We start from the raw sequence: 23,589 nt of genomic DNA, 5'->3' as shown, positions 1-23,589 counted from the left end.
AAGGATGTGGGGGTGGAATGCTGGAACTGGTGAACTTTGAAGAGATGTTACACAATCATTGAAACAAAGGAATATCGTTGAGGTCTGTGCCATTTTGGTCAATGGCATTTTCACGCAACATTAGTTAGCTGAGCAATAACTACTTTGTACAGAACATGCAGAACTTTTCTGAAGTGTGTGCTATTTCTTCATTTTAATTCTGCTGATCTGATAAAATGATATTGCATCAAGAACTCTAAAACTTAAAGGAACCGGCGGCAATATCTAAAAGTTAGTAAACTGTAACCTGGCCTGCTGATAAGACTGTAATTATCACTGATCATTACGTTAGAATTTCAATATGCCTATTTCTTTCTCAGTTAAGACAAGTCGTTTTGTCACAGAAATTTGAGGGTACATACATGAGGATCAGTGGTCGGCACAACACCGTGGGCTGAAGGGCCTGTTCTGTGCTGTACTGTTCTATGTTCTATGTTCTATGACTCAGTGAGAATTGTGGAGAATACAGGAACAATGTTTTCGAAATATTCTAACAATAATCTGTGAATATTGACAAAGAAACAGAGGCTAGTGCATTGGTAATTGGCTCAATGGTTAGCACTACTACCTCACAGCACCACAGACTCGGGTTTGATTCTACCTTAAGGTGCCGGTCTGTGTGGAGTTTGTGCATTTTCCCCATTTTCTCTGGTTTCCTCCCACAGCCCGAAGATGTGCAGGTGAGGTGGATGGGCCATGCTAAATTGCCCAAAGTGTCCAGGAATGTGCAGGCTAGTTGGGTGAGTCTTGGGAAATGCAGGGCTATAGGGTCTGGATGGGGTGCTCTTCAGAGAGTCAATGTGGATTCGATGGGCTGAATAGCCTGCTTCATAGGAATTCTATGAATATGAACATGAGTTACTTATTCAGACTTGCACCTCCCAAATAGGTGCGATCTCATAACAGCACAGAATTTTATTTTTAATAGACAAACATTTTGGTTTCTAACTTAGAAAATGATATTGCTTAATTACCTTAGAATCTTGCTTTAGTTAGAAGCTAAATTGGTTTTAATTAATTTTGTTTTCTAGTGACACTGCTGATTTATAGATAATTAAGAGCTGAGTTCCATTTTGAGAGCTCCTTTTTCCCAATGAATCTTGAAAATCTCTCTTCAGTTTGCCAAACATTCTTTGCACAGTTCAAAACACAAAAATGCAGGATAACATACCAAAAGCCCTCTCCTCAGTGGACATCCAAACCTGTTCCAGCTCCCAGGGGATCATCTGCCAGGAATTGCACATTTTTATATCTTTCACAGAAGTTGGTGTCACCAGTTGGCTCAGCATTTATTGTCCATCCCTAACTGCACTTGAGAAGATGGTAGTAAGCTGGCTTCTTGAACTGCTGCAGTCCATTTGATGCAGTAATAGTGGTTGCCAATAGTCTCAGAGGACTGTAAGACTGCTCTCTCATTAGAGACAGAGAGACAGCTGGTTGTACGTTTAACCTGAGGATCACCATGCCTCGGGGCAGGGTGAGTTTGAAAAGACAGATTCCTTATGGTGACCTCAGCTGGTGTAAGAATTGAACCCCTCTGTATTGTTAACCTGCTGTCCAGCCAATCTCCCCCTGCATTTTGTGTTTGTGCATCCAGAGCACTGCTAGAGAGTCAAGTCAGGATTTTGACTCATTGACACTGAAAAAAAAGTGATATAATTTTAAGTCAGAATGATGTGAGGTTTGGAGGGAAACTTACTGGTAGTGATCTTCCCATATAACCGCTGCCCTTGCCCTTCTAGGTTTGGAGAGGTCAGGGTTTAAGACCTCAAATATCAACCTCCACCAACATGTAGCGTAAAGTGTTTGCTAATATCTTTAAGAATAATTACAGAGCATATGTCAAAGGCATTATGACATAGTGATGTCAGATCACGTTGAATTGGAACCTCAATCTTAGGTAATCTGTACAGTTATATTCAGTAAAGTCTGAAAACATTCACTTACCTTTGAGTAGAACTGACCTTACAACATGGTAGAAAAAGAACTGGAGGCAAGCACCAAGGAGTGTCGGAAGTGAGACCCAGTGACAGTACAGTGCTAATGGTGAAAGCTGAGGCCAGCCCAAACATTGGACCATAGAAGTGGCGATAAACTTGAAGAGTGAGCCAGTGGAAGTGAACTGCTGTGTGTAAAGGAATTCAAGATCCACCTAAGCACTAAACTGTAGAGAAAGGAAGCCTGAACAATGCTGACGAAATGTGAGAAATGCCACAGCAGGGAATATGACATGCCGCAAAAAAATCAGTTGGTCACAGTGTATAGTAAGTTACCGCAGACTGGAAGTCTTTTTAGTGAGGGGAAGCCATACAAGAGAGGAAATCTATGCAACACCAAAAAAGGGTAGGAATACAAAAAAGGGGTTTTGATTACCATAGCCCACATGGCAAAGATAAATGATCATGGATAAAACTTTAAATTTATCATTCTTTCCATGCACAGGCTCCTGACGATTCTGTGTATTCAATAAACTGATGCCGACAGTTTAACAGATATTACATTGTTTCAGGCTTCAATCTAAAAATCCCAGGCTAAGATTGGGTCATTGTATTACTGTATGTGACTGGTAGCATTGCTAATACCCTTTTCATCAGCCAAGGTATAAAAGAAGAAACTGTACGTATGATGATTTTACATATGCTTTGGCTCCTATTTTAGTTTAAGAAGTATCCTGATTATATGTCAAAGTTTAATTGTTTAACCAGTACAATTATTAATTCCATTTCTGACATGCAGGAGTTTCTTCAACAGTTTTTTGTTTTCATTTCAGCTTTCCATTATCTGGGTTTTTCTAAGTTAAAATCAACCTCTGACTTTTCTAAACCCAACAGCAGGCTCGTATCTTTCAATGTTTTCTCTCTCTTGTTGTACATGCCCAAAATTCCTACAGGAAGGATGCTACAACATACACAGAAACAAAAACACTCCAGAATGTTGGCATTAAATCAAAGTGGAGAAACACAGTTTTTTGTCAGAAAATCCTTTTCTAAATCAATATTACTGCAGATGGACTTCATCTTAGAGTTTTAAAAGACATGGCTGGTAAGTTAGTAGATGAATTGGTGTTTAATAAATATCCTGGATTTGGCAAAGGTTCCTGTTCAATGAAAAGTTTAAAAAAAAGGACTCCTTACATGAATGGAGTGAGCAGAAACAGAAAACTATCAACCTTGATATTCGTCATGGGGAAGGTATTACAATCGATTATTAAAGAGGTTTAGCTGCATACTTAGGGAAAACTCAAAGTAATTGGAAAAAGTTTTTAAAAAGGAAATAATTTTAAAACCAATTTATTAGACTTAATTCAAGAAGTAACATGTAATGTGGTTAACAGGATAGATATATTTGGATTTCCAGAAGGCATTTGATGAGTCATAAAACCTTAAATACACAGGTACGTCACATTATCAAGAAAGTTAATGGGATGCTCTCCTTTAGAATAGATATCCATTATTGTCACGTGTCCTCCACTACAGAAATATAGGAGTATAGTCAAAAGTTTTTACAATGGCTGCCTCTAGTGGCAGGTAAAGAATTTAAGATCGACATTACATTGCAGCAGAATAGTAAGCATGTGGTCTAACCACCTGCATCAGGCCTCAGTCCAAGTACAGTTCCATACTGTTCTAAGCCTTCAGTCCGCTCCGCCAGACACTCAGCTGCATCAAGGTAAGTTGCGTTGCTCCAGAACTTGTTTTTCCTCTCACGGATCTTCAGGACATGTTTCCCCTCTGTTTCCCCTCATGTTGCTCTGGGACACACGTCCCCTTGTGCTGCTCCAACTCCAATGTAAAAGTAGAAGGGTTATTCTCCAGATGTATGGTTCACTGGTGAGATTACATTTCCATAACTGTATGGCTCTGGTGTTATATAAGGAAGAAGGTAAGTGCGTTGGAAGTGGTTCAAAGGAAGTTTACTAGAATGATAGCTGGATTGATGCCTTATGAGGATGAATTGGATTGGACCGGCTGGTTTTGTTTCCATTTGAGTTTAGAAGAATGACAAGTGACTTGATTGAACTGTATGAAATCCTGAATGACCTTGTCAAGGGGGTTGTGGAAAGAATTTCCTGTTGTGATCCAGAACAAGGAGACATTTTTAAAATTAAAATTAGGAATGGCTCTGTTGGGACAGAGACACAGAGAAAGGTTTTGTCTCAGAAGTTTGTGCAACTTCAGAACTCTCTGTCTCAAAGTTGAGTCATTGAATATTTTAGAAGTGGATAGATTCATATTATACAGGAAGGCCAAAGGTTATTAGGGTAGGTCCGAATGTGAAATTCTAAACACAAACAAATTAGCAATGATCTTATTGAATGGTAGAACAGTCAGGAGGGGTAGAATTCTGTTCCTATTTCATATTTTCATTAGATGTTGATTGGGCTTCAAATGAGGGCATGGCAGACAGAAATTTGTGAAGAATTAACGAACTAAATGAACTGTGATACAGGGATTACGTTGGACTAAACCATTCTTATTGGATAAACTATGAATGGCTTTCCTGCTCATCTTGTGATTCAGTAGGAAAATGCCCTGCATATAAAATGGACACTAATATCATGCAAATTATTGGCATAAAATTTCAATCCTCAAAAGAGGATAGGTAATAAAGAACTAGTTTGATTATATTAAACGTGCATATGGAATTCTCTGTCACAGAAGGTGGACGGGCCTAAAACATTGAATGGTTTCAAGAAGGAGGTAGTTATAATGTAGTTCAAAAGGGATCAAAAGACGTGGGGCGAAAGCGGGAACAGGGTACCGGGTTTGATGTTCAGCCAGAATGACGGAGCAATTCTTATTTCTATTTTCTATATTTCCGTGATCTAATATGTTCAAATCCATAGCACCCTTCACATTTGAGGACACATCCGAGTTTGTTTAGGACGCTTGGGAGATTTTATGGCACTCGACCACAGTGTGAGAGCGAATCGGACAGTGGACCAGTCCACTGAGGATACAGAGGGTTGAGGATCTGGAAGCATTTCAACACCAGCCTGCCGGGAATCAAGGACAGCAAATCCTCAAATGTTCCACTGGCAAAGTTGAATCACTTTTCACCCAAAATTGTCACGGCTGGCGTCACAGAACAGTTGCCCTGGAGATGAGGCTCCCTCGCCGTTTAAAAGAGGGTGTGGAGAACAGCAGCGGCCTGCACCGTCTCTCCGATGAGACGAGGCTAACTAGGAGCCGTGAGGCTGCATTGCAGAGGCGCCGTGCTGCGGATGGCGGTGTTGGGCAGCGAGGGCTGAACGCGTTGCCTCCTTCTAAGGTGGTTTCAGAGACCAGACCTTACGATGCTCTTCTGCCTGGTGCTGCGGAGCTGTGCTCGCCGAACGCCCATCATCCATTCGCGGGCTCCTAATCCCATTGCCAATAGGTGAGCATTGCTCAATCCGAGGATATACAGGCCTCCCACCCACCGGTATCACTGAGACTCATTCATGAACTTCAAATTGTCCAGAGGGAACCAATCCCGCCCAGTCATTTTCAGGTTGCAATTCTGCAGTCAAGTGGTGGATCATAAGAATTGTCACAGCACAGAAAGAGGCCACTCGGACTGTCTCTGTTCAGCCCGCCCGAAAGCAAGTCAGCTCGTTCCGCTTCCCAGCATTTACCCAGCTGCGGTTTTTATACTTTTCAATAATCTAACTCCCTTCTGAAATGTTCAATTGATCTTGCTTCCACCGCAATCTGGGACAGTGCATTGCAGATCCGAACTCACTCTGTGTGAACCAAGTTTCTTCTTCCTCATTTCCCAATTCCAATTGCCTCAAATAAGCGCCCGTTGCTCCTTAAATTTTCCAATAGTGGAAGCAGCTTCTCTCTAGCTACTTTGCCTCTTCATGATTTTGAATAGTTCTACCATCTTTAGGGAGTACAGTCCAAACTTCTTCATTCTGTGCACATAATTGCAGTTTCTCACCAAGTAAATGAATCATCATATTAATGATTTTTTTAGACCCTGTCTAATGTCTTCACATTCCTGCCAAAATGTAGTGCCCGGAACTGGACACTGCTTCAGGAGAGGGCAAACAACTGTTTTTATCTGAAGGGAGGGAAAGCCTTCAAATAGCAGAGATGCATTTAAGAGCAAGCTAGAGCAAATTTGAGGGAGCAGGGAATAGAAAGTGATAATGATAGCACAAAACGAAGTAGGGTAGGGATGCTCTTGTGGAGTAGATCAGATGGACTGATTGCATCACTATTGAAATTGGCTTATATTAACCAGTAAAAGTAACAAAAGGAAGAGAAGGTGGATCTCTCATGAATAAAGGCTGGGGTAAATCTTCTGTCTGTCTTTTGATTAGTTATGTTGGAAGATCAGGAGAAGCTGAAAATGTGTTGCTGGAAAAGCGCAGCAGGTCAGGCAGCATCCAAGGAACAGGAGAATCGACGTTTCGGGCATAAGCCCTTCTTCAGGAATGAGGCCCCTCAGGAGAAGCCCCTCATCTAACTCCCTTGTAATGTTAGACTTCCATCTACCTTGCTTACAATGCTTTTGATCTTTGTGCCATCAACAAACTTGCATATGTGGTTCTGTCCCATCAACAACATCATACATATACACAATATAGAGTTGAGGATCCAACATGGATCGATGAGAGATACTATTAATTCAATCCACCTAATTAAAATCCACTATCATTCTGTTTGTCTCCTGTTGCTCAGCCAGCTTCCTAAACAGGTCAAAAAATTCACCTCAATTTCACAAGCTTCAATCTAAGATGGATTCATCTAAAACAAGTTGACTTTACAAACCCAATTCATAGGGATGTTATTCACAGGCTGCTTTAAAATCAGTTCATATTTGGTATTGAAATATTAAAATATGGCTGTAAAAATGATATAGCACATTATTTTCTGAGTTGTCTGACACTGTTTAAGTAATACTAATGGTTTTCTAATATTCTGTACATGTCACATTCCTATCTCCAATAGAAGTTTACCAGGAGTATTTATTCCCACTTTGCAGTTTAATGCCCACTTTGCAAGTAAAGGAAAAAAGGTGAGCCAAACTGTTGAAATGCTTTTGTATGATACTCATATTATTTTTAAAGTAAGAATTTAAATAGTAGCTGAAGTACCACTTTTGAGCTTTCGAGCCTGCAAGCCTGCTCCACAATTCAACAAGATCACATATGAACTTCTGTCTCACCTCCATCTACCTTTATTTTCCTTTGTGCCCCAAATTCTATCAGCTTCTGTCTTGGATTTGATGAATGACTGACCATTCTGAATACTCTGGGTCAGAGAATTCCAAAAATTTGAATTCTTTGAATGAAGACTTTTTTTTCTGACCTCAATCAAGAATCATAGAATCCCTACAATGTGGAAACAGGCCATTTGGCCCATCAAGTCCACACTGACCCTCCAAACAGCATCCCACCCAGACCCACCCTCTACCCTATCCCTCTAGCCCTGCATTTCTCACGGCTAATCCACCTAATCTACACATTCCTGGACACAAGGGCAATTTAGCATGGCCAATCTGTCTAATGTCATATCTTTAGACTATGGGAAGAAACCAGAGCACCAGAGGAAACCCATGCAGGCATAGGGAGAATGTGTAAATTTCACACAGACAGTCACTCGAGATGGAATCAACTTGGGTCCCTGGCACTGTGAGACAGAAGTGCTAACTACTGAGCCCATCATGCTGCCCACCATGTGGTTAGCACTCATAGCTACATTGTGATTTCTCATTTTGTCTTAAAAGCCTCCTCAAAACTATGCATTTGGCCATCCAAATTTTTAGTCCTCCACAGCATTTGGTTTTAATTGGCCATTTAAAATGTTAAATGAACTACCTAAATGTAAATTGTTGAATGCCAGTAATAATGCAAGAATTCAAATAGATTATATATTTCCAGTGAAAATGTATTAACCATTACTTGGGTGTAACTCTTGTATGTCACCAGTGATATTAAAAATAGCCTTCTGTACAAGATGGTGTGTATTTTTTAAATTGCTATAACCTTTGGCAAGTTGTATTCTGAATCAGATGGTTCCCCTTGTTTTTATGGTAGTATTGATGACTGCAGAATATTCCCAATTATTGCAAATAGAATCAGCAGTTAGTCACAACATGATGCTATATTGAAAAAATGTTTCAGCTAATCCACAACTGTGTCATTTTGAATGTTTTTATTCCTGACACCAGCTATCAATATTGCATTTGAGAGAGATTTCCAATTGTTGCTATTTCAGAAGCAAGCTGTTTTCATTGGGAATACTTTGAGAGCAACCAAAATCTATTTTATTTGCTTCTGTTCTTGCCAGGTCAAAGAGGAGACATTGGTCACAGCTGAAATTGAAATGTCTGATCTGCAATAAAATAGGGAATGTTCCATCTTAGAGTCACAGAGTCATAGAGATGTCTAGCACAGAAACAGACCCTTCAGTCCAACTCATCCATGCTGACCAGCTATCCTAAATTAATGTAGTCCCATTTGCCAACACTTGGCTAGTATCCCTCCAAACCCTTCCTATTCATACACCCTTCCAGATGCCTTTTAAATGTTGTAATTGTACCAGCCTCCACCTTATTGCACTGTCTAGGCTACTTCTGAATGTGCCAATGATGGCACAGTTGTATTGGGAAATTGCTGTGCAGAGTCACAAGTGTGACCTCGGCTGACAGCAGTGGCTACTGGAACCATCAGTGTATCACATACAGGAGCCAGGTGCTGCACCAGCCCTAGCCACAGCCCTCCCAGTACCTGCTCACAGCTGCCATGCCAAGCACAGATGCACCTTCTTGGCTGTCGACAACAACAGATTGGGACCTTTATAGGTCTCGGCCCCAATTATTGAATTCAGATGTACTTCGTTGTCCCCCGGGCCGTAATTGAATGGCTGCAGTGCACCGTACTGTCTTTACCATGCCTCCCTGCTCTGTATCATCCATGGGAAGTTCCCAATGTGGAAGTTTTTTTTTGAGTGTTAACTGTTTCCATGGAAACTGCTTCTGTGTGAAATACTAAAATGAATAATTTGGTGGCTCATCAGATGCTGCTGTATTTTATTAAATGCATGTTGTAGAAGTTTATTACAGTTAACTCTGATCCTGATTACTTCAGCACATCTGAAGTACAGTTGTCTGGAAAAATTGCAGTCTTATCCCCCATCTGATCTGGAGCAGTAATGTTATCTCCCATTTGATTGGTATTAGTAACCCTGACACATAATTAGCTTTATTCATAATCTTTGTGTCCATCCATCATCTATTCCATTTTTTTCTCAATTCTCAGAATTAGATATGCAAGTCTGATAATGGGAGAATGGAATTGTAAATTATTTCATGTGTTTAATACTGAAGATAAAGTTGATGAACTTAACTATTTTTGTTTTAATTCATATTTATCTTCTATTATATTCAGTTACATTTTCCTTTCAAAAGCATAAATTAATTTCTCTGAAAAATAGTAACAAATAATAACCTTTTTGTGCAAAATGTTGGGAACTGAAATCTTTCCACTTAGACCATTGGGAAGACAATTCTCTGGATGTGAGCTTCCCAAAATGGGGGTCGGGACCCAAAATAGGATTGAAAGTTGAAATTTGGAACAGGTGTGCTCCCAAGGCAGCAGTGGACTATGTGACACTCTGTGCCTCCCCACCCCCGCCACCCCAGCTTTCTTGCTTCCATCTTTGCTCACATAGGTCTGCTTCCTGCCTACTCTCACAGCTATACAGTAACTTGGGATCACAGTGGGAAAACTTTGGGAAGCATTGCTGTTAGATGCTTTGAGGGAGAACTGCTGTGAGATGCCAATTGAGGCCTAATTCAGGGCAATCCTTGTGTGTTTTACTTATAAAAAACTGAGTTGAGACTAGCAGATCGCATTTTATATGAGACCTCTGGAGCCCATAATCAAAGCCCAAAATCACATCCTTTCAGCAAAGTTTTAAATGGAACCCTGGTTCCAAAAGTGAAAATGTTTCACATACTTCAGTTTGCCCTCAGAACTGCAAAGTATGAAATAGTAAACCGTAATGATAATTCACAAATTGTAGTGCAAATAAAATCATTGGAATCACATTGAAATGATTCTAGGTCTGAAAAATAATGCAGTTCTATATTTAATTTTCTATCTACTGTAATGATGTTTTTGTGAAGTGCTGTGTGAGCTCTGGGAATTTTAATTAAATAACATGATTTTGTTTTTTCCCTTTGTAGGAATCAGTTTCCTTTGGTGTGAACATTTTTCAGGGCAGAATCAGCACTGAACAAGTTTTTCCCTATCCATCAGGTGAACAGGTTTAGTGTAAGGGAAAAGAGAGTGTGCTAATTAATTCTTTTTTATAAGTTTAAAATGTAAGAGACCCTGGCTCATATGTATGCTCTGAAAATCACCACTTCAGTAGTTTGAAATGCAAGGAGGCAGAGATGATGGAAGAAATGCTAAACCTAGCATTGTTCCAAGTTTGAAATTCATTAAGGTAAAATGTGAGGGGATGAAGCTAAGGGCTTTTCTAAGGACAAAGCATTCAGAGTCAGAGAGGAGAAAGTCAGAAGATATTGTAAAAATATGGCGAGGGGTGAGATTCAAGGAAAAGAGTTGGTAAAACTTGCAAATCTTCACAATGCAGCTGAAAGTCTTTGAGGTAAGGTGTGCCAGTTTTGCTAATGAAAAAGACTGAGAGTGTTTATGTGACAGCAAATGGCACTGAGAGTATCTTTATGGGTGAGGTGAGAACAATGGTCAGAGAGGTCTGGATATTTTGGGATTGCTGGTAGATTGCTAGTACCATGGTAGTTAGCACTGCTGCTTCATAGTGTAGGAGACCAAAGTTCAATTTCAGCCTTGGCCAACTGTCAGTGTGGAGTTTGCTTGTTCTTCTTCTGTCAGTGTGGGTTTTCTCTGAGTGCTCTGGTTTCCTCGTACAGTCCAAAGATGTGCAGATAAGGTGGATTGGCCATGCTAAATTGCCCATAGTGTCCAGGCATATGCAGTCTAGGTGGAATAGCCATGGGAAATAAGGGTGACGGAGTGGGTCTGGATGGGATGCTTTTCAGAGGGTTGGTGTAGACTCAATGGGCCACTTGGCCTGCTTCCACACTGTAAGAATGATCCACCACTTAATGTTTGACTCTTTCTTTTGACTTAGCGCATTTATTTGAAAATTATAGTTTTAAAATCTTTCCGTTCGTTTTATGAGGCAGCCGACTTTGGCAGGAAAAGCAGCAAAGCAGAGTATTAGTTCAGGCAAACTGCTGAATGATATTGTACAAAAGGACCTGGGTGTCCTTCTACATGAATCACAAAATGTCAGCATGCAACACCAAAAAGTAATTAGCAAGGGAACTGGAATGTTATTATTGCAAAGTGGATGAAAGAGAAAAGTAGGGGCGTTTTGGTAACACCACACATGGAGTACTGTACATAGCTTTGGTTAGTGAAGGATATAAATGCATTTGAAACAATTGAAAGAAGATTCATACGACTTGTACCTATGATGGGGGGGGGGGGGGGGGAGGGTTTCTTATGAGGAAAGGTTGGACAGGCTGAGCATTGGAGTTTAGAAGAATAACAGGTGATTTTCTTAGATGTATGTGATCCTGAGGAGCTTGACAAGGTGGATGCCAAGATAGTCCTTGCAGATTCCTCTCATAGTTAAAATCTAGAACTAGGAGGTGCAGTTGACAAGTAAAGGACCTCATTAAAGCTGGAGGTGAGGAGAAATTTCATCTTCTCAGAAGATCATTAGTAATTGGAAATTTGGAACTTAACATTTGCAGGTTGCTTCATTTAACATACTAAGCTGACTAAGATTTTTGATCAAGAAGGGAGTTATGGAGGTTAGGCTGGGAAATGACATTATGGTCATATTAGATCAGCTACGATCTTAGTGATTAGTTGGGTAGTTTTGAGAGCCTGAATAACCTACCCCTGTTCATTTATTTTTTATGTTGTTTTGTTCCTTCTGCTTTCAAATAGCCCTGTTATATTCTGATCGATAGAAGTAGATAGAACTGGTAGTCAAAGCTCTTCCAATAATCTTTTCTCCAAAAATATAAAAAAATTGTAAAAATACATTCCTGGAAGATCAACAAAGTTTCGGGCAGAACATCCAGCATCTCTTGCCAGGTTGATGATCCTCCAGCAGTAGTTAATGTTTGTCTTTGAATGTCTCCCTGGGAACAGCTTGTGAATCCCAGACTCTAGAACACAGAGTCATGCATCAAGATGCTGCTTAGGCTGAATCTCAACAAAAAGCACTGCACCACTTTCCAGACCTTCTTTGTAAAGGCACATTCTAGAAAGAGGTAGGAGACTGTCTCTTCGTCACCACAGGCACCTCGAGGGCAGATCTTTTCTGATGAAATTCTAAATTTGATCATGTGTATATGTACATGTATGAGTTATAGAGTACTCAGTTATGCCAAGTTTTTGTAGCAACATGCAGTTAGAGTCATGGAGTCATACTGCACGGAAATAGATCATTCGGTCCAACTTGTCCATGCTGACCAGATATTCTAAATTAATCTCCTCCCATTTGCCAGCATTTGGCCCATATCCTTCTACATCCTTCCTATTCATGTACCTATCCAAATGTTTTTTAAATGTTGTAATTGTACCAATTTTCAGCACCTCTGGTAACTTATTCCATACACACACCACCCTCTGCATGAAAAAGTAGCCTCTCAGGTCCCTTTTAAATCTTGCCCCTCTCACCTTAAACCTATGCACTCTAGTTTGGATTCCCCAACCTTGGGAAAAAGACATTGGATATTCACTCTAACCATACACCTCATAATTTTATCAACCTCTATAAGTTAGGAACTTCTATTAGGGAGATTGACCATGCTAAATTGCCCTTAGTGTCCGGAGCTTTTGCATGCATTTTGTAGTGTGGAGCTTTAGATAGTGATGATAGTAGAAGCTTAAAATGTCTTTCCACACAAACCTGATAAGGAATCTCTCTAGTTCTTAATGCTTGACATTCACTTCAGGCAGCATCATGATATATAACTGTGTTCAAGATTTTGTGTTTTACAGGGAGACATTCAAAGACAAACATTAACTACTGCTGGTGGACCATCACCTTGGTGAAAGATGCTGTTTAATCTGACTGAAACCTTGTTGACCTTCCAGAAATGTAGAGCTGAAAATGTGTTGGCTGAAGAAGGGCTTATGCCAGAAATGTCGATTCTCCTGTTCCTTGGATGCTGCCTGACCTGCTGCGCTTTTCCAGCAACACATTTTCAGCTCTGATCTCCAGCATCTGCAGTCCTCACTTTCTCCTTCCAGAAATGTAATTTTACAACATGGTGATAGCTTTGGCAAGGCGATAAATCAACTGATTTGGCTGCAATATGCATGCACTTTCTTTGTCCATCTTGTCCTGGAGTGGGTCTTAAACTCTGAGCTTCTGCTCCAGGGGCAGAGGAGCTACCCACTGTGCCATAAAACCTGCTTCTTTATGTCAGCAGCCTACAATAACCTGTCACCTGTGTTTTTGAACGCTTTCACTCTCACTCACTTTTATAATTGCTTGTTTGCTCAGTAGCTCCAGTAGTTTTGAACCTGAGGTCTGTAAGAGAGTGACAGGAAGTCTTAGTTATGTGATTTCTGTGGAGTACAGCCAGCTTTTTGCAGCTGTCAATAGCGATCAGTGAGACAGAAACCACTACTCTGCATAAGTTGCTGTGCAAAGAAAAGCTTGATGGCTGCAGATTTCACAAACACTAACAACTTGCACTGTAGGCATTTTATGTGCAATGGTTGTTCTGATATACTGTTATCACAAAAGGGCAATATCCTAATGTCTTGCAAGGCACCAATAACTCAGCTTTCTCCTGCAAACATGATTTTTCTTCGCTTATTTAAAGGCTTTAGTTTTTCAAAAAAGGGATACTTACTCTGAACTTTGTAGAAATATTACAGTTGTGTCAAAAAGCTTTATTACAGCAGGTATAAAGTTGAGGACTATCTGCATGAATAAATAAATGCAAGGGAATCAAGATTCATGGGGGAAGGGAGGGAAAAAGAACGTGAGAAATGTTGACTCAGCCATGATCCTATTGAATGGTGGAGCAGACTTGAAGAGCTGAATGGCCTATGCTTGTTCTGATTTCTAATGGTATTATGGTCTTATGCCTGTGGTATTGTCAAACACTCTCATGATAAACAATACTGCCTCTGTATCAAAGCTCTGTAGGAACTTATTCTTGTTCATATTTATAATTTTGCTAATTTAGGTGTTTTTAATTCTCTTGTTCATCCTTTTCACCTCAGTTATATTACCCTTTAGTTTTTCAATCTAGCACTTAAGCTGCACTGTTGGACAGAAAATGCCTAAAGATGTATAAAGTTTCTCCTACTCAGACTGAGGTCCAATCTATACACCACGGACTTTTGGTACATCTTTCCCTGTGTAAAATAAGTGATCTCCTCCAACCTTAATAAAAGCAAAACCCAGCAGGTCTGAAGGAAAAAAAAAACTGAAGTGCTAGAAATATTCAGCAGATCTGGCAGGTCTGCTTTGAAGAAGACGTAAAACCTCAACTCACTTTCTCAGTCCACAGATGTGGTCAGACCAGTATTTCAGTTTGTTAGATTAAAGTGCAGTCTGAACATAACCCTCTGCATGTGCTGCTTTCTGAGACTTACTGCAGATGTCTACAATTTCTACAGGTTCCTGAAATAGATGATTGTTGAACAGAATTGAATTTGGTATTTTTTTTTTCTATTCCTTAGTAACTTGTAATTAAGCCTGGCAGTCATACCATTCTGATGTTGCACTCAAATTATTATGGAACAAACATCCCCTTTGTTAAATATAAAATAAAACCAGGAAGTGCTGGGAAAACCCAGCAGGTCTGGCAGCAACTGTGGAGAGAGGAACAGAATTAAAGTTTTGAGTCTGATATGACTCATTTCATTTCAAATGCATGCTTCAAGAATTTGCATTGTAAAGTGAACTTTGTTGACACATCAGATTTTGTTTGTATTTTAGAAGTTAAATCAGGTACATTTATCCCTTTTCTCAAATTACGACTGAATGGTTCAGAGTTTGCATCCTACTGATAAATACAGGGGCATTGATCTTTATGCTGCAGCTAATTCTACTTTTTTTTAAACTTGATTTTTGATGAACTTTGATCAGTGGTGCATGTTCCTGAGGTCCAAGAGTTTAAACACAGAGAGGTCATATTTTATGAGCCGTTGAAGATTTGTGCAATTGACTTGTTGCTAGGCAAGTCAACAGCATCTCAAAGCAGATCAAGTGCAACTAAAATGAAAGCTATTACTTTGGCTGCTGGGGATCTGAAACAAACACAGAAAATTCTGGTGAAATCAATAGGTCTGGCATTATCTGCGGAGAGAAAAACGGTGTTAACGTTCGAGTCCAACAACCCTTCTTCTGTTTTAAATTAAGAAGAAACATATCGGATTTGATACCTCTGTTTCTCTCTCCACAGATGCTGCCAAATGCAACTAGTTTGGAACTAAATGATTCAAACAGCCAAATTTCTAATTAAGTCCATCTGTAATATTTCATTTGTTGATAAGATGATTAACTGACCTTGCACATATTGTACAAAATATCAATGACTGTGTTTCCACTGCTTACCATTCTGTGCTTTATTTTTAAAGTTTAATAATTAAATCTGCAATAATGTTTTTGAATGGATTGGTTAAATATGTACAGAGGACGGAGGAGGAATTCCATCAGTAAACACTAGCAAAGAGGTTTGGTTTTTTTTGCTCTTATTCTGTAACTGCATCGTCTGTCATTAGCAAAAGAAGTTAGTGTGAAAATGCCATTTTTAAAGATACAAGTATTGACTGTGTCCGTATCTGAAATATCAATTCCTATGTTTCATGAAACATCTTTTGACTATGATATATCATATTGTTCATGGTCTCTGCCTTCACTTCCAGTGTTTCTAACACATCTATCCACTTGTAAATTTATTGAAATTCATTCACATAGAACAACTAAACAATGCCATGGGCTGCTACCTGCCTGGCCCTTGTGGGATTCTTCATTGGTATAATTGAAGATCACCATGGGCCAGTGATCATAGCACATGGGGGTGCTGCCTAACCCCCTGAAATTGTATTACACAAACAAATTTATCCCTAAAACTCTCCTTATCAGCCTGCCATCCTTCACTCTGCTTCAACCTCAACTCATCCACAATACAACACTCAATCATTTCCCTCACTGAATTTTGCTGTCATCCCTATTTCACTGATTTAGATAGATAAATAGATAATTGGTCAATTGAAATATCATCCCAGCAATATAAATGTAATATATGACTCAGTTACTGACCATTACTAAAATAAAATTAAGAATAACATATTGTATGTATTCTTAATTTAAAAAATAAGTGGCAAGGTGGTTCAGTGGTTAGCAGTGCTCCATCACAGTAGCAGAAACCTGGGTTTGATTCCATCCTTAGGTGACTGTCTGTGTGGAGTTTGCATGTTCTCCCTGTACTTACGTGGGTTTCTTTCAGATACTCCATTTTCCTCCCATAGTCCAAAGATGTGCAGGTTCGGTGGATTGGCCATGGGAAGTGTAGGGTCACAGGGATACGATTGGGTCTGGGTGGGATTGCTTTTCAGAGGGTTAGTATGGACTTGATGGGCCAAATAGCCTGTTTCTACACTGTAGCAATTCTATGATTCTATATAGCACAGTAAAAGGATTCACAATTATGATTATTTTAGCATATTGTTACTTACTGTTAATAATTGCTGAATGCAGGTGATCTTCCTTTAAAGAATAAACATTAAAGATCATCTGCAATCTGCATTTTGCATTTACGTTCAAAGATGAAACTATTCCTGAGGAGGGATGGGGGGGGGGGGGGGGGGGGTGTTAGGGTGTTATGAAGGTTCACCAGACTGAGCCCTGTGATGGCAGGACTGTCTTGTGAGGCGAGCTTGAGGATTATGGGCCTGTACTATGTAGCCTTTAGAAGAATGAGAGGTGTTCTCTTTAATTTGGAGATGCCTGTGTTGGACTGGAGGTGTACAAAGTTAAAAATCACACAACACCAGGTGATAGTCCAACAGGTTTATTTGGAAATACTAGCTTTCGGAGCTCCGCTCCTTCATCAGGTGGTTGTCCTGAATGTCGTGTGATTTTTAACATTGTTCTCCTTAAAGCAGACAAATTCTTAAAGGACTCAACATGGTGGATTCAGGGAGGATGGGTGGAATCCTGCTTTTTCTTTCAGACTAGGTGTGGAGGCAGTAAAGTTGGCGATCTTTCCCCTCGGGGAGGAAGATTTGCTTATGAGATTATATTCTTCTCAGTATTTTGCATTTTAGTGGTCTGGTCAAACAGTAAATTTTATGGGCAGGAAGTTCTGGTCTCCGTACTCTCACCCCATTCTCCTGGAACTTCTGGGCTTCAACTTCCGGGCACCATATTTAAAAAAACAATTGGACAACACTTCAATGTTTGCAACTCAGGAGAATCACTCAACCTTTGCTGATCATCCCAATGCATCACTGGAGATGCCAGGAACTAGACAAAAAGCAGAACCATGCCTCTGCATAGGTTCTGCTGAAGACTGTTCAGGAGGGAAGGGATGGCAACAGGAGGCAATATTGATTGACAAAATGTAACCTGGGCAGAGGTGGCTGCAGAGGTAAGCGTTTGTAGGTGTCTCGAGAAAGCCTGACTCCAGTGTTGGAAGAGGATAAGTGATCTGCTGCCGACCAGCAGGGTAAGTACAACTCTGTACTCAATGCCTCTTACCTCTATGGGTATAAGATAGCATTGTAAACTTGTCACTGCAGAGGATTGTCACAGATTGTGTGCCAGGCATTTCTATCAGATGCTCCATGTGCAATCAATTCCTGTCCCTTCATTGTAGCCACCAATGTTGCACTGCATGAACTGCAGTGACACTGCCTCTCACACATCTGTCTCGGTACACATTTAAGTGCAAAAGGAACTCTAACACTTAGAAGCCCACATATCACCAGCTTATTGCGTTTTCATTATAACTAACAGAATAATTTTCTTTACAAGGTGGCAGCGGAGTAGGTGGCTGAGTCTGGGGCTCATCCGCTTCTATCTGCTTTTTTTCTCTTTTTCTTCTTCTTTAGCTTTTCTCCTATTCTTTTTCATTCTTTATCTCTATTTGTTTCCTTTCCTTTTATGTCTGCAGAGTGGTGGGTGAAGGCGGAGGCTTCTGGTGGCAGCAACAGCTGCAGCATTACCAGAACAAGCCTGATACAGTTCCAACCCTACCCAGGGTCTCCCATCAATCGAGGAGCAGGTCCTGTGCTGACTCCCCTGGCCATGACCTGCAGGCTAGGCCAAGGCTCCAGGTCTGCAGCTAGGCCGGGGTGTCTAAAGGAGGAGAAGTGGCAGTCTCAGCACAGTGTGACTGTCTCCCAGTGTGGCAATGTTGTCCCATCATGGAGTCTTGTCCCAGTGTAGAGGTCTCATCACTGTGTGTAGATCTATTTCACCTTCGGCTTCCATGCATTCCAGGGGCATGGCAGACAGTTTCATCCAGGAGTGGGGATGTTGGCCTGGCACTGAGGTGTCCTTCAGTAGAGGCTTCCGGTCAATATTCCAGTGACCTGGTGGTACTGTCCCGGAATGGTGGTCTTGTCCCAGCTGTGTCTTCAAGACATTCCATTGCTCTTTAATTGGCTTTCTCTGAGTCTAGAAGCCATTAACTGAACTATGATGAACTTTGTCTTAATTTTACTTTTTAAAAATTATTATATGACTTCTGTCATCGATGTAGGTGCTGTGGTGGGGCGATTTATAAAATCTTTCACCGTATTTTTCATGTAAAAGTACATGTGACAATAAATTTCTCTTCTATTCTATATACATAATGTGCCAGTGTTGGACTAGGGTGGACAATGTTAAAAACCACACATGATCTGATTATAGTCCAACAGGTTTATTTGGAAGCACTAGCTTTCAGAGCGCTGCTCCTTCATCAGGTAGCTTTGGAAGAGAGTCATAAGACACTGAATATATAGCAAAATATTACAGTGTCATGCAACTGAAATAATACGTTGAATAAACCTAGCTTGCTGTTAAGTCTTTCATTTTTTAGAATGGTTTGCAGTTTTTGGGATTAGATGACCCTGTAATCTTTTGCTATAAATTCTGTGTCTTATGATCCTCATCCAAAGCTGCCTGATGAAGAATCAGTGCTCTGAAAGGTAGTACTTCCAAATAAACCTGTTGAATTATAACCTGGTGTTGTGTGATTTTTAATTCTATAGACACAACTAATAACATTCCACAAAAGGTTTGCATGGCACAAGGCTACCTCCACCACAAAATTTGGGTTCAGGATGTATACCTCAAAGTAATCTTAAGCACACATATCAGATACTGCTTTATTGATTTGTAGTAACTATATTCTCTGGTGACATTGAAGCCCTTTTCAATGAAACCCCCTTAGCTCCTAACTTTCTCTACACCTCATTTCTCTTCCAAGCAACAAATATAAACCCTCACAGTCTAGGACCATGATATCTCTATCTGTACCTATCAATTCAGGCAAAGCATTCATAAACAAAACACATCCCAGGAATAGTGTAAACCAGGGAGTGGAAGGTGCAAGGAATTTCATGAAATTTCAATCACTAGGGAAATGAAATGTAACAAACTAATGGAGCTGCAGGCTGACAAGTTTTGGATATAGATGGAGTGACATGATAAAGGAGAATCTGTGAATTGTAGAATCCCTACAGTGTGGATGGAAGTCATTTGCCCATTGAGTCTACACTGACCCTCTGAAAAGCATCTGACACCCCCCAAGCCTGTCACTGTAACCCCACATTTACGTGGCTAACACATTTAGCCTACATATATATGGACACTATGGGGCAACTTAGTATGGCCAATCCACCTAACATGCATGTCTTTGGTCTGTGGGAAGAATCTGGAGCAGCCAGCGGAAACCCATGCAGACACACGGAGAATGTGCAAACTCGACACGGGACAGTCACGCAAGGCTGGAACCAAACCTGGGTCCCTGATGCTGTAACACAGCAATGCTAACCAGGGAGCCACTATGCCACCCCGAAGTCTACCAAATGAGTTATCTCAGTTCACCACTTTACTTATGTCGCTGTGAATGTGCTTGGATTTCCAGAAGGCATTTGGTAAGGTACCATTTCAAAATTTATTTTGGAAAATCATAGCTCATGATTACAGAGCAGCATGGATTTAAATTGGCAGGCTGGCAGAAAAAAGAGAGTACCTGTCAATGGGTCTTTCCCAGATTGGCAGGATGTGATGAACAGAGTCCATCTGTGCTAAGGCCTCAACATTTTACAATTTACGTCAATGACTTAGGTAAAGAGAATGAAAAGATGATAGCTAAATTTGCAAATAACACAATGATAGGGAGGAAAGTATGTTGTGAAGAAGGCATAAGGTGTTTGCAGATGGATATAGCTAGATTAAGTGAAAGGGCAAAAATCTGGCAGATGGAGTGATGTGTGAATTTAACATGTGAAATTATTCACTTTGGCAGGAAGAATAAAAAAAAACAGAGCATTACTTAAACAGAGAATGATTGGAATTCTGAGGCACAGAGCAATCTCTATGTTTTAGCCTGACAGCATGAGTCACATAATGTTAGAATCCAGATACATCACATAATCAAGAAGGTTAATGATGCTATCCTTTAAAATGAGAGGAAATTAATATAAAACTAAAGATGTTATGCCTCAGTTATAAAAGACATGGCAAGGCCACATCCAGAATACTTTATGCAGTTTTGGTTTCATAAAGAAGAATCTAAATGTTTTGTAGAATATATTGTAGAATCCCTACAGTGTGGATGGAAGTCATTTGGCCCATTGAGTCTACACTGACCCTCTGAAAAGCATCCAACACCCCCCAAGCCTGTCCCTGTAACCCCCATTTACATGACTAACCCATTTAGCCTACATATACCTGGACACTATGGGGCAATTTAGTATACTAGATAGGTAGCTAATCTGCCAGTTTTCTTATGAAGATAGGTTGAACAGGCTACAGTTGTTTCTACTTGAGTACAAAAGATTGTATGGTGACTTGATTGAAATATAAAAAGATCCTGAATAGCCTTGAAGATGTGGATGTGAAAAGGATGTTTCCTCTGGTTTCCTAGTCTGAAACCAAGGGGCATTGTTAGAGGTGGCCCTGTTAGAACAGTGATGGAGATATTTCTTTCCTTTAGCTTCTCACAGTTATACAGTACAGAAACAGACCCTTTGGTCCAACTCATCCATGCCAACCAGATACCCTAAATTAATGTAGTCCCATTTGCCAACATTTGGCCCATATGGTGCCTCTAAACCTTTTCTATTCATGTAGCCATCCAGATATCTTTGAAACGTTGTAATGTACAAGCCCCCACCAGTTCCAGAGATTTGTGTGACTTTGGATCCTCCTGCCTCAGAATGCAGAAGAAGGAGACCAATGGATCCTTTTAAGGTTGACATTGATAGATTCCTGTAAGGCAGGGGGATCGAATCAAAGGTTATTGGGAGTTGATGTGAAACTGGTATTTGAGAAACAAAGAGGTCAGCCATGATCTTATTGAATGGTGGAGCAGGTTCCAGGAGTCAATTGACTTCTATCTGCTCTATTTTAAAAAAAAAATTTTTCTTTGCAAAATTCTAAAGTTGCAGAAACTTTAAAATATAGCATTATAACATCAAAAACAACAATAAACCAAAGACTATACTACTCCACAAAAGAAATCAAAATTACACTTATTACAAATCAATAAATAAATAAATAATGTCACTCAGTGTAACAAGACCATAGTTCTCAACCTTCAAGAGCATCAATTATTAAACCCACATTCATTCGAAATTCTTCATCTCGTGGCTTTAGATTTATCAGACTAAGCCATCATACCAAGATAAAAAGCCCTAATCAAAATGGCAGACAGATCTGCTTCCAAGTAATTCAGAAAGGGCTGCCACGTCTTGTAAAAGTTGTCCATTTTCTGGTGCACCATATTTGTAAGAAAGTCTAAAGGAATGTATTCTATAATTAATTTATGCCACTTCGATAGACCCAGGGGGTTCTCAGACACCGAACACATCAGAATGTTCTTCCTCGCACAAAAAGTGGGAATGTTAAAAAGCTTTTTCCCATGAACATCTACGTGAGGTAAATTTGGCAGACCCAGGAGCAAAGAGTCCACCTTGACTTTGGTCACCAAAACTCTCTCTATTACTCCTATCACAGCACTCCAATACACACGGTAGTCCAATATGGGTAGTCATATTTACTTTATATTTGGGACATATTGAAGATGCTCCCTGCTTAAATTTCACAAGATGATCTGTGGCCAGGTGAGCGCTATGAAGAATATTTAACTGCATAGCATGGGTCCTATTAAATATTGAAATCCTCTTCACATTACAAATGTCCTTCCATGTTTGTGAAGTAATCTCAACTCCTAACTCTCTCTCCCAGACCTCACCCAAGGAACCTCCCTCTCACAAATAATAAAGAGTACTCACTGAAAGAGTGCTCCTAGCCTGAAGCACCCTCTTTTCCATATCAGATCTAGAACACTCAGTCAAAAGCGCAGTCTCCTTTCAGATAATATCTCTAATCTGAAAGAAACAGAAGAGGTCTCGACTTGACAATTCATATTTGATCAAACAACATCATTGTTTCATCCCCAAACAGATCACCCAAACAAGAGACTCCCCTCTCCGCCCAAAGTTTAAACCCAGGATCCATTGTCCTTGGCTGGAAACCCGGCATGCCAACTATGGGTGTAAGAAAAGATGTTTTAGACATAATACCCTCCATCTGCCTCATTGATCTCCATGCTTTGACAATGTTAGTAACTATTGGATTACGGCAATGTTTTGCAACTGTCCTCATTTTGTCTAAAAGCAACAAGTTGATAAGAAGACACTTGGTCTGGGAGGCCTCAATATCCAACCATGTCGATACTGAGTCCCCACAGGCCCAGTCACTTAGAAAAGATAGGAGGGAGCTCAGCTGATATCGACTAATGTCCAGGAGGCCCATTCCCTCCAATCCCTGAAGCAGTTGCAATTTTGCAAGCTTAATAAGGGACCACTTATAACGCCAAAAAAAAAAGAACTGAACCAGCCATTCAATTTCCAAAATGTTTGCCTAGGAAAGAACAAAGGGAGCATCTGTAAAGGGTATAATAAACAAGGAAGAACATTCATTTTGATAAGAGCGACTCGACCCCAACCAAGATATTGGAAACCCCCCCCATCCATGAAGGTCTTGTTTAATCTTGTCAAACAAATGAACAAAGTTAGCCTTGAATAACTGATCAAAGCTAGGGGTAACAGAGAGACCCAAGTAAAGAAAACCTCCCTGTGCCCACTTAAAGGGAAACCCACCTTCCACGCCAGGTATTCCCCTAAGAACCCCCATAGGCATAGCCTCTAACTTTGAAAAATTGATCTTGCAACCTGAGAAAGAACCAAATGAATTAATACACTGTATCAAACAGGGCACTGAGACTACTGGGTTTGAGAGAAAAATGAGAACATCATCCGAATATAGTGTAATCTTATGCACCTTCGACCCCACCTTT

At 40.2% G+C, this 23,589-nt stretch overlaps 1 protein-coding gene across 2 annotated transcripts in view; it reads left to right on the top strand.

Moving 5' to 3' along the window:
* The first annotated feature begins 5,046 nt into the window (after positions 1 to 5,046).
* Positions 5,047 to 23,589, top strand: part of LOC122556076 (very long-chain acyl-CoA dehydrogenase, mitochondrial-like) — a 79,858-nt gene continuing 61,315 nt past the window's right edge. The window contains exons 1-3 of one of the 2 annotated variants that reach the window (XM_087993446.1): positions 5,047 to 5,418; positions 6,981 to 7,047; positions 10,222 to 10,294. In XM_087993446.1, the coding sequence (XP_087849572.1) occupies positions 5,336 to 5,418; positions 6,981 to 7,047; positions 10,222 to 10,294 (223 nt within the window). In that variant the 5' untranslated portion in view covers positions 5,047 to 5,335. The remainder of the gene's footprint in view (positions 5,419 to 6,980; positions 7,048 to 10,221; positions 10,295 to 23,589) is intronic. The other variant, XM_087993447.1, reaches the window with a different exon arrangement.

This window comes from Chiloscyllium plagiosum, unplaced genomic scaffold, assembly GCF_037043375.1.
Source record: "Chiloscyllium plagiosum isolate Xiang-an unplaced genomic scaffold, Cpla_swu_hap1 HiC_scaffold_13, whole genome shotgun sequence".
Taxonomy (NCBI): Eukaryota; Metazoa; Chordata; class Chondrichthyes; order Orectolobiformes; family Hemiscylliidae; genus Chiloscyllium; species Chiloscyllium plagiosum.
Note: the sequence above shows the minus strand (reverse complement) of the source record. Positions and strands in the feature narration are given on the sequence as shown.